At 56.9% G+C, this 11774-nt stretch overlaps 1 protein-coding gene across 1 annotated transcript; it reads right to left on the minus strand.

Annotated features, from left to right (window-relative positions):
- Positions 1-598: 598 nt before the first annotated feature.
- Positions 599-10371, minus strand: CALML4 (calmodulin like 4). The gene is made up of 5 exons (XM_072738920.1): positions 10246-10371; positions 10109-10139; positions 5644-5784; positions 3758-3946; positions 599-943 (listed from the first exon to the last, which is right to left on the minus strand). Exons 1-5 carry the CDS (start codon positions 10246-10248, stop codon positions 846-848), a joined length of 462 nt encoding a protein of 153 aa, XP_072595021.1. The 5' UTR covers positions 10249-10371; the 3' UTR covers positions 599-845.
- Between the last annotated feature and the right edge of the window lie 1403 nt (positions 10372-11774).

An 11774-nucleotide genomic window follows, 5' to 3' on the forward strand; every position in this document is an offset into this window, starting at 1 on the left:
AGATCTGTGAGGCTCTGATGAATGCAACATGTCACATCTGGTGTCCTATGGTGTGGGCTGTAAAGTCGGATCACTCTTCCTGCCGTTTGGCTGATGCTACTTGTTTTAATGTGACTGTTTTCACTCCATACTCTGTGTTTATGAATGAATATCCTGAAAGATGTTACTATGTGTTGTGTTGGGAATCAGAATTTGTCAGTGGCCCTGTGATGGCTGCCAGAAATGTTAACCATAGTTCTTCGTTTGTTTGTTTTAGCTCTTTGCTTGATGCTAGTTCTCCGCTAGCACTGGCTTTACCTTGGAAATGTGGAAGACGGTTCCAGCACCCAAATACAGAATAGTGACTTTTGGTAGACTGCACTTTTTAGGAGACATGCCACTTCGGTAACTCAGTATTGCATGGTGCTCTACAGTTTGCTACAGCGTTTCCAAGTCATTGTCTCAGACCACCCTCAATAGGCTCTGTGAGGTAAGAAGTAGCGATCCAACTTAAGTTCAAGGATCCGACAAGGCTTTGAGGGGTCAAATGACTTAGCCACCCAGGCCCAACTCCAAACCATATGCTCTTTCGATGCTATAAAGGGCTGGACTAATGATAGTTGTTAAAATCAATACACATCTTTTATTAAAGACATGCTAATGCCATGACTGAAATCATTTCATGCCACTCTTAAGTTTTACCCTGCGCTGCAATCAGGTCATGTCATCGTGCTGCTGTGTTTACCAACCCCCCCCCCCCCCAATCCTCCCCCCCCGTGAAAGGAACGCTTTTTTTTCTTTTTAAAAACCACTTCTCAGTCTGAGTTTTCAGGCCCAGGGGAGGTGCTCTCTAGCGTTTTCTTCATTCAGTGGTCCCACACAGGAATGGTGATCTTGTGGATAAATTCATCATACTTCACTTTGCCATTTGGTTCTATATTTGCTTCCTTGAAAAGATCATCCACTGCAATAAATCACATTAATTTTTCAGTTTGGCTGTAGTGTTATTGTATAGGACATCACGTTAGCTATTGGGGGGTGGGGCTCCCCAGAGGTCTTCCCTTGTGTCCAATGGACCGTTCCTGTAGGCCAGGAAATAAACCACTGAACAGAACAGGACAAGCCACCCCCTGCCTCTGAAGACCACTGATTGAATTTTGAGTTATTCAGGCTTTCTGCAGGGGCGTGGGTAAAGGGTATGGAGGTGTGCCAGTGACCAGTAAGTCACTGAAGCCACCTTGTGCTTGCTTGCATCTTTGTCTTTTGGTTTTTTGGTTTTGTTTTGTTTTTTTAAGAAAAGATCTGACCCCCGTGCCTGTATTTCCAGAAACATCTGGTATTAGGTATGGATGTTACCTTCTGCAGCCAACCCTCTCAGCCTCCCGGCAGAACAGAGCAGAGCAGAGTAAGCTCAGCATCCTCAGCAGCCCCGTCCTGGGCCACCCTGCCCCATAGCTTTGGCCTGCCCCGGCCTGCCTGTCTTCCCTTCCTAATGGGCATGCCCCACCCCAAGAGGAGACTTGGTGACAAGTGGTGTCTGCCACCATCACCTCTTTTTTAAAATGTGTATGTTTAGGGGGTGGGGGGTATCATGAGAGAAAATAAACTCAACTGTGTCTAAAGCTCAAAGTGTACAAAACTGTCATTGTTCTCTGACATTGCTCCCCCCCCCCCCCAAAAAAAAAATCACTTCATTTACTTCTGGATTCTTCGGACAAAATACTAGCTTGTTCCAGATGCTGGCAAGAGAAGACCATTTCGGCTTCCATTTCTCCACAGTGGCCTCTTGAGGCCAACCTGCTTTTGGCTCTTTGGGCCCATCCTCATCCCCTTGCAAAAACTGTTTCACTGCCCTGTGTCAACTTTCTTGGCGCTGGATGCCCCGACACATAATTCTGGGCAGTTGGAAAGTATCCTGTGCTTCTCTGCTTAACCATCCATCGTCCTCTAAAATGTAATTACTATGCTCTGTGCCTAAGCTGATGGTAGTTCTGAGTATTTTTAGAATGTTGAGGAGACTGTAATTTATCTTATTTCATGGAGAAGCTTCTACCCGTCAGCCATTTGGTTCAACCCTTTCCAGTGGTCAGGTCCAACACCACCTGCAGCATCGAGTCCTGTAGCTCCCTCCTGCCCAGAAGAGGGGCTGCGCTTCAGGGCCAAGTACTGACCACTGCTTCTGGGTAGAGCGGCAGTCCACCCGGAACCCATAAAGACTCAGGGTGCTGACATCAGCCTGTCCCAGGCCTCCCCAGCAGCCTTCTCCAGCCGTTCGGAGGAGGCTTCTTAATAAAACTGAAGCTTTTCTTTCAGTCACTCAGGGTAAAAGATTCCTACTTCTAGTATCATCTTTCCTCTCTCCCCCAGCAAGGGGAAGGGAAATGGGTCTTCCTGCCTGTCTGGAACACATTACCAGTTTGTTTGAAATGTTTCTTCCCTGGTTAAACAAACAAGAGCTGTGTGCGAGTCTGGGGGCCATGGTATTGCTTTAGACAGAGATCATTAACCAGAAGAATGCAGGCCCCAGCTGGGCCTCCGCTGCCAACACCCCACCTGGAACATAAAAGGCCGGACAGTGTCCTCAGAGCCTGAGAGGGAAGGAGAGCCCATGCTTCCCCCCGTTCACATGAACACAGCCACAGCGAAGGATGAGATCACGGTCGCTGCCAGCCTGAAAATTCAGGGAAAGCTCAATGTGCCGTCTGTAGCGCTATTTTTAAATGCTTTGCGTTGTGCCTTAGTGACTGCAGGTAAAATCTAAGTAGAGTGCTTCACAGAATGTTAGCTCTTGGAGGGACCTGGGGGGATTGTCTATTGTAACGTCGTTTCCCAACCAGGAAACCAAGGAGGGTGAGAGGAGAGGGTGAGAGCAGTTAAGAAACTCCTCTGAGGGCCCCCAGAAGGAGGGGGAGCCAGGGGTCACATCTAATTCAAGCCACTGATCTGTTGAGATCCAACCAAAGGCTAAAGGGCCACCATTACTGAAAGCCTTTCCCTCCTGCCTCGTGTGTCCTAGCCCTGTGCTCCTGTCCCCAACCACAGATGGACCCAGTAGCCTAACTGGAAATGCCAGCCTCTGGCCTCGGACCTGGGACAGCTGCTGTGACGGGGCCGAGGGGTGAGGCTGGAAGAAAGGCAGCTGACAGCCCAGCACGGGGGGTCACTTCCTCCAAGGTCCCCAGGGTGTGGGCCAGAAGCCCCTTGTCCCTCATCCGGTCCCTCATCCTGCTCCGAGGCAGCAAGATAGGCCTGCTGGAAGCTGTGAGGCAAAGGCCACCGCACACGCTCCTTCTGGAAGAGCTCTTAGAACTGGCTGAGTCATGAGAAGAGGGGGCAAAGTAGCATCTCAGTTTGAAAATTTGGCATCAGCAACAACCTCAGAAGACAGCTTTGGCAAGAGGAAAGAGCGAGGGGGTGTATGTGTGTCTAATAGACTTGCATTCAAGCCCCAGGTCTGCCAGCCGTTCCTGTCACCTGTTTGTCCCTATATGGGGAACACTGGCGTCCCAAGGGGTCTTGTGAGCATAAATGAAGGCCCAAGGAGATCCTAGCTGTCTCTCCACAGGCCTTCTCTTCACCCTGGTGGACTTCCTCTGTCACTCTGGCCCCTAGTTCTTCCAGCGGCCACCTAGCGAGACATCTAGGCTCAGCCCCCTGGGGCAAGCATCACATGCAGTGTCTGCACAATCCTGCTGGCAGGGATCAGGCTTTGGTGTCCTTCCCCCAGCTCTCCCCTCCCCCACCACAACTGCTGGGCAAGAGGGACCCAGGCCTTTACCTTCCTTGTGGGTGAGTTTCTCCCCTAGTTTCATGAGTTTGGACCGCAGCTCGGATGCCATGATGTAGCCTTTCTTCTCCTTGTCTGCCATCAACATGGCCAAGAGAATTTCTTTCTTTGGATCCTCTTGTTTTATTTGCATGTGCATAATGGTCAGGAAAGTGGAGAAATCCAGCTCCCCATCTCTGTCTGGGAAACCCCCAAACACAGCAGAGTGAGCAGGGAGGGAAAGGCTCATCCTGAAGAAGCTAAATGCCACCACCACCCCCCGGCCCAAGTCCTCATGGGCTGTTCAACGGCCCCCTAATTCAGGAGGTGCCACAATGGAGACAATGTTGTCCTGAGGAGGAGGCAGACCCTCCCACTGAGCTCCCACCATGGATCTGCCTCCCTAATCCTTTCAATAATCCTCAGTGACCAAGATTACCATCGCCCCATCTTGCCCACTAAGGAGATGGAGGCCCCAGAGTGTGCAGTCACTTCACAGAGCCTTGGCAGGACCAGGGTGGGGCCCACGTCCTCTGCGCCCTTCCAGGTGCTTCCCTCTGGCCCTGGACTGGAGGGAAGTACTCTGCATCCATCGCTCCTCGGTGGCCACTGCAGCATATCCACAAGGAGGGACAGATGACCCCACATGCCCTCCCCCTCCCTGCGGCCTCTGCTCTAGTCTCCCCAGCCCCAGCCCCTCCTCCAAGCACGCCTGGGGGCCTCACCCTCACCCGCTACAACTGCAGGAAATCAGAGCTTCCCCTGACCACAACTTCCTGTTTGGAGGAGACAGAAGCCAAAGGAAACCACCACCCCTTCAGAGCTGGGAACAGGGTCTCTCAGTCACCGAGCACCCCATCACAAGCCATCACCTGGCTCCAGATCTTCAGAGGCCCACCCCCCGATGGGCTCCCAGCGCTGCCGTGGGTACTTCCTGATGGGACCTGAGAGTAACCCTAGCCGATGGTGCAAGCCCATCTGCAAGAGGAGGAGGAGAGGTCCAGACACTGAGAAGTCGCCTCTGGGCTCCAGGTCAAGTGCTCTTTCCAGTCTACTTCCTTCCTCTGGGCCAGTCTTTCCTTCCTGTGTGTCCAGCTACCAATGCAAACATCCACCCGGCCTCTGACACCTCTCTGTTTTTTTAATTTTTGTTTTATATTTATTTTATTTTATTTTATTTATTTTATTATTTTTGTTTTTTAAAAAATAAAGCTTGTTCCTGGCTATGAAAGCCCTAGATGTTCCAATTGTCAAACATACAAGGAACAACAATAAAGGGAATGAAAATCATCCCTAATTGCATCACCAGAGACAACAATTTGGTAGCGTCTTGTGTGGGTTTCCTTCTACCTTTTTTCTCGGGTGTTGCATCATTTTTAGGAGGTCAGTCTTTGAAAGAAGAATCAGGTCCCAACCCTGACGCCACCATCGGCTTAAGAACTTGGGCAAGTTACCTAATGGCTCTGAACCTTGATCCTTAAACCTGTAAAACAGTAGGATGGTGCCTCCTTCCCCAAGCTGTTTGAGCTCAGCATGTGACAGATACTCAGTGAAGGGAAACTGTCCCATCATAACACCTGGGATCCCTGTGAGCACTGTCTCTGCTGCAGGCTTGTGATAACCGTGAGGGATCGCCTAGATCCTGTGGTTCTCTGTGACAGAGGGGGATGTCGCCGGTTGCTGTGGGGATTCGAGGAAGCCTGAGGGATACACAGCACACCTGGCCAGATGTCTCCATAGCTGCCCCCCAAATGTCTGAGCTCCTCACGCCCCCACGACCCATACCTGCCTGCTGAGCCCCACCCCAGGACCACAGCCGCAGGCCTCGGGGCTCGGGGTCCACCTCCCTGCCCTTGTGGCCATCGCCTCCAGCGCCGCCTCTGGCCCAGCCCACTCACCTATCTTGTGACTCTGCAGGTGGCGCTGCACCTCCCCTGGCGTTGGGCTGGCCCCCAAGCACCTCATCACCACCAGGAGGTCAGTGGCTTTTATCCTGCCGCGCTGCTCCTTGTCGTACAGGGAGAAGCACTCCTTGTACTCTGCGCACAGCCGGGAAAGAAGGGTTAGCGGCGCGCAGCTGCTCCCCTCCCAGGCCCCGGGCCTTCTCTGCCCTCGCCCCCTTCTCTTTCCCTTCTCTGCCCCTGCCTTTTGCTGACTCTTCTCCCCTCTAAGAGTTGCCAGACAACAGCAAAGAAAAATACAGGGCTGCCAGGTGAAGCTGAATCTCAGATAAACCAGGAGGACATCTTTAGTATAAGTATATCCCACGTTTTGCATGGGATATACTTATACTAAAAAGCTTTTGTGGCTAATCTGAAACCCAACTTTTGCTGGGTGGCCTGTGCTTTATCTGGCAACCCTGTCCCCTCCCCCTCCTGACTTCCCTTCTGCTTCCTCCCTCTGGCCCCCTTCCTGCTCAAGCCCCTCCCTTCCTTCTCTGTTTTCTTTTCCTCTTTTCTCCCCTTCCATGACTGACTAAACCCGAAGGAAAGCAATCCCACCCTCCAGGGCCAGCCGTGGAGCCCCGGGGGCCACAGCAGGGTGTGCAGACTCCAGGGTGCCTTCGCAAGGACAGCTGATGTCGGGACCCTGGGAAATAATGGCTCCGGGTTATGGAGAGGCTCCCCCCTCTCTGGGAAGGCCTGGCAGAGAAGGGCTCTTCTACGTGGTGACGGTTATCATCACTTCTGTGCACATGGCTGCGTCTGCTCTCCAGCCTGCCACCTCCAGGCTGTCCTCCCACACACGCCCTGGTCCTGCTCTTAAAAACCGCAGGCTGCCCCCAGGCTCTGACCGATCTGGCTGGCTGCTCTCTCCACCCAGCTGCTGGAGCTAAGGCTCCTCCAGACCAGTGTCGGGGCGCAGGGAGCCCGGCTCCCTGCCTCAGGAGCATGGAGAAGCCAGTGGGGAGCTGGGGAAGAGGCCTGCGCCCCGTCACTGCCACTGTCACCACCACCTAAAGAGTCAGATTCAGGCTGGGGTGGGGCTGCCATCAGAACTGGTCAGGAGCTGGGGCACCCGGGTGGCTCAGGTGGTTAAGTGTCTGCCTTCGGCTCAGGTCATGATCCCGGGGTCCAGGGTTCAAGTCCCGCATCAGGCTCCCTGTTCAGTGGGGAGCCTGCTTATTCCTCTTCCTCTGCCTCTGCCTTTCCCTTCCATTCGTGCTCCCTCTCTCAAATGGATAAATTAAAAAAAAAAAAAAAAAAAAAAAGAATTGGTCAAGAGCTGCCCAGGTGACTCTCCAACTCCTGAGGCCTACAGGGGGAGCCACTGCGTGAGCCGCACCGGGGCCTCTCAGCACCCGCTCCCAGAGGCTGGGCCAGCGCTCCTCAGCTGATGTAACAGCAGCAGTGGCAGCTCACACTGCTGAGCTCTCCACCCCGGCCCACCCTGCAGTGGCCCCTGACGGTCATGCAGGGCCTCTACTGTTCCCATGGTGCACCGGGCCACCGAAGGCTGGGGCAGCTGAGGGCCTGGGGGCTGGGGCGGGGAGGCAGTCTGGCTCCTGAAACAGAGCTCCACCACGAGGCCACTCTGCACCCTGGATTCCTAGGCCGAGGCCACCAGGGGGCAGAAGGGGGCCGGGGGAGGGGGAGGAGGGCCCGCAGCTCCTGCCCCAAGGCCCCTTTGTGTTCCCCAATTAAGGCCTCTCCTTGAGGATTTCAGGGGTGCTGCTAATAAACGACAGCCTCCCTGGCAGGGTTTGGAGACAGCCACCTTTGTGCCTGTGGAGGGGCTGAAGAGAAAGGTCTAGCCCTTTTCAGAACTTTCCAGAGCATGGGATTGGAGAAAGCCAGAACACAGACATGACCAGGAGGCAGGAGCTAAAGTGGCCCAGGGGAAGCAGCCCCAGAGCCTGGCCTAAGATCCCACCTTTGGTTCCTGCAAAACCTAATTCCCTCCAAGAGGGCCCAGTGCCAGCAGGGGTGACACCATCACCTTACATGGGGGGACAGAGCCACCCCACACATGGGGCTTAAAACTCCCAGAGCATCCTTCCTGGGGACCTCTCATGCCCACGCCCTGCTTCTGTCTGACTTTGTGCTCTGAGACTTTGTCCTCTGACAGTTGTCCCTGGCTGGCCAGCGCTGGAAGGCAGTCATCACACCCCTGGGACCTGGAGTGGGCCAGCCCTACAGGTGGGCACACTTCCTCTCCCACATGGGTCAGTAATGGGGACCGTGCCCCTGCCATCAGCAGGCCCAGGGGCAAATGATCTTCCCACCTTGACAAATCTACCATCAAAACACCTGGCCAGCCAGACCTGCCCTGGGACTCTGGTGCTGGCACAGGACAGCAGGCCGCTCTCCTCGCACCCCCACAACCTCCACACCTCCCTGCTCCCCCTTACTGGCCTATTCTTCTGATGGGCAGGCCATTTAACCCCCTATATATGTTACCGCTTTTGTTGTGTGAGTGAGCAAAAGGATTTTGTCTATCATGTTGGCGGCCTTATCTTAGTGCCTAGAACTGGGCTGGCGCAGAAAAAAAAAAAATAAAGGACTCGTATTTGGTGAAGGAAAGAATAAATCAGGTTGAAAAGCCCCCTGAGGTCTTCCCTTTGAAAATGCAAGTGGGCAGGAAAGAATCCTCCCCAGGGCCTAGGATAGCACCAGGTGAGTGCTAGGGGATGTTTAGAATAACCAGCTCCATGATCTGTGTAAGGCAAGTCTTCCACTTCTACACACGTGCAGGCTGTGGAGCACACGGCTTATAAATGATAATAAAATATGCACTGTTCTTTCTAAGTCCCGTTCCAGCCAGTTGATCATCATGAGTGAGTTTTGCCAACTCTTGTGTCCGCTGCCAACCTACAGTTTCCATTTAACACGGTTTGCCAAGGGAGGTCGCATGTCAGTGAATGCAACTCCTTCCCCAATGAATGTATTGTCATTAAATCTGATAAGTGAGCCACCATTACGCTATTTCTCACCCTCGTGCAAATTACATTCATTAAAAGTGAGACCTCTTGCAAGTCTTCAGCACCACGGATGCCAATAGGGTTATTTTAAAACACTGGCTGTCTCGATGCAGGGATTGAAACTCTGATGCTACACGGTTTAAGAATGGCTGATTTGAAGAAGCAATTCAAAATCTAAAAATCCTAAGAATGAGTGAGTCCTAGAGTGAGTCCGGGCGACACCGGCCGGAGCCAGGCCCCGGACTGACCTGTCTCTGCCCCTTGCTCACAGAGGCCTGGGAGGCCGGGTCATTCTCCCGACTTCACAGACCAGAAAGCGGAGGCTGAGAGGTGACTGGGCCCCAGGCCTGCCGCCTCCAAGCCCCCTGCCCTTCCCACTCGAGCGGGCCACCTGTGTGCAACCTCGCATTCAGGAGACGCCAGCGGCCACCCTCCTGGTGTCTGATACCAGAATCCATGGGGAAGCTTCCCTTCCTCCCTCCTGGGAGTTTCACAGGTGCCAGGAGGGCGGTCACTGAGCCTCAGAACCCGGCGTGGGCTGGTTGGAGGTGGAGGGAAGTCCCTGAGGCCGACAGCCGGACCGCAGCTTGAGTCGCCACGCAGTCTGTCCCCACGCAGAGGCCTTAGGTTTTTACCTTCGTCTTGGGGGTCTTGGGGTGAGGATGCGGCGCCGTCTAAGAGGAGGTGCCCCCCTGGGGCCTGCAAGCCACCCACCCGCTGCAGACCCGGCTCCGGGGACCCAGCACTATGGTTACCCCAAGTAACCTAAGCACCTCCAGCGCCTGCGGGACCCTCGCTGGGCTCTGCTGCCTCCCCCACCCCCACCCGCACCCGCACCCGCACCCGCACCCGCACCCCCGCGCAGGTCCGCGCTTTGTTCCGTGTAACCCAACTCTCCCCTCCGGGCCTCCTGGAAACACAACTCCGTGCCTCACTGAGGCCTGCTGGGCGCGGGGAGGAAACGCTCCGGACGCCCAAACTAGGCCTGACGCCAGGACGGCGGACGCAGGGCCCACCTCAGCCCGCCCCCATTTCACAGATGCGGAGACCGAGGCCCAGGAGCCGAGGCGCCTGCCAGAGGGCGGACCCGGGGCCTCTGCCCTCGCAGCCCCTTTTGTTCCGCCCTCGGCGCCAGCCAGTTACAGGTGGCCCCGCTGCCCCGCCCCCCTCCCCGCCCCCCTCCCCTCCCCTCCCCCCTCCCCCATCCAGCGTCCAGCCGGAGGCACCGGGCGAGCGCCCCCTCGCGTCCGCCCACCTGCCAGTCGCACTGGCCAAGGCGAGGCCCCCGCTCCCCGTCCGAGCCCCCGCAGCCCGCGGCCCCTGCCCGTGGGTGGGCCTGCGCCCCCGCGCCCTCCCCCCGCCGGCACACCCGGCGCAGCAAATTGCCTAATGAGCCCCACATTTTGCAGCGAGTCGCTAATTAAAGAGCAAAGCCGACCTACCATTAATCTGGTCCTGGGAAAGGAACTTGGCCTGGAGCAGAGGGAGGAAGACAGTCAGGGAGGGCGCCCCCGCCCCCGCCCCCGCCCCGGCCCCGGCCCCCACCCCCGCCCCCGCCCCGGCCCCCACCCCCACCCACCATCGGGGCGTCGGGCGGTCGCGGGCGGTCGCGGGCGGGCTCGGGCTCGGGCTCGGGCTCCCAGGGCCGCGGCTCCTCGCTCCGGCGGCTTCCAGGGCAAAGTCCGCGGGGCGGGGTGAGGCCCCGTCAGGAACGCGCTGCCCCGGGGCCGGGCCGGGCGCCCGGGTCGGGTTCCAGCGGCCCCAGCGGCGGCCCCCCCTGCGCCTTCCCCGCTCCGAGCCGGCCCCTGTCTGCGGGGAGCCCTCGCCTCCCTGGGGCGTCCTCGGGGCCGGGCCCAGGGGACGGGCGGGTCCCGGCGAGGCTGCACCTGCCTGCTCGCTCCAGCCCTCGGTCTGCTCTGCCCCTTCTCCCCGGCCAGCCTCCGCGTGGAGGGGTCCCCCCAGGTGAAGTCCCCGCCTCACCTCCTCACTTATGCTTCGACCCGGAGGATTTCAGCGGGAGGGTCGGAGTCCCCTCGGTTGGGGCTGAGGAAGGATGGGTGGGATGCGGGAGGCGGGGCAGGGGTGCAGAGCCGAGGCTGGTGGGGAGCCCTTGGAACTAGCCTGTTGGGGCTGCTCCCGGAGGAGGCAGGCATCCTGGACTGAGCGGGCCTGTGATCAAGAAGGGCTGCCCAGGGAGGGGTGGCTGCCTGAGGGCCTCTAAAACCCGTCAAGCTGCATCCTTGAGCGCGCCACGCGCCACGCGCCACGCGCCACCGCAACACGAAAGCTAGAAGCCGCCCCAATAGCAGCAGGGCGGGGGGCAGGACTTGTTCACCCGCGGGACCCCGCCACCAGACTTCCCGATCCGGCAGTTAGGACGGGGCCTTTCTGCTCCCATCCTGACGCGGCCAGTCAGGGCCACACCGAGAACCGCGGCCTCCGGGGCGCACTTGGGAGTAAACTGCCCAAAGAGGTCTTGGGCAAGAGGGACACGAAATCTCCAAGACTGATAACGGGCTGTGATGTCTTTTCCATTTTAAACGTTCACTTTCATATCTAATTTTTTAAGATTTAGAGACACACAGGGAGACCGAGGCAGAGAGACAGAGAGAGCGCACCTGCGGCGGAGCAGGGAGGAAGGAGAGGGACTGTCAGGCCGGCTCCGGCCAAGGGCAGAGCTCAGTGCGGGGCGCGATCGCAGGACCCTGCAATGGTGACCTGGGCTGCAATCAAGGGCCAGATGCTTAACTGACTGAGCCACCCAGCAACCCTCATACCTAATTTCTTTTTTTTTTTGCTGTTTTAGCCAGGCCTCCCCCTTTGCCACCCCCCCTAAAAGTTGTATGAACTTCAGACCCCACACGACTGGGCCTGCTCAGAGGCCACCAGCAGGCGGCTGTGGAGAAGAGGCCCAGAGCGGGTTGGAAGGAGCAGCGTCCGGCCAGGAAGGAATCCAGGGACGACGCCAACATAGAGCACCTCCTGTCCCGGCTAACGGGAGCCCCAAGAAGTCCCGGGGGCCGCATGGGGAGTCCGAGGCCGCGGGGGTAAGTGGCTCCTCGAGGCTCAGTGCCAGCTTCCAACCAACCAGCCTCCTCACCTTCCCCA

This window comes from Vulpes vulpes, chromosome 15 (genome assembly GCF_048418805.1).
Source record: "Vulpes vulpes isolate BD-2025 chromosome 15, VulVul3, whole genome shotgun sequence".
NCBI classification, from domain to species: Eukaryota; Metazoa; Chordata; class Mammalia; order Carnivora; family Canidae; genus Vulpes; species Vulpes vulpes.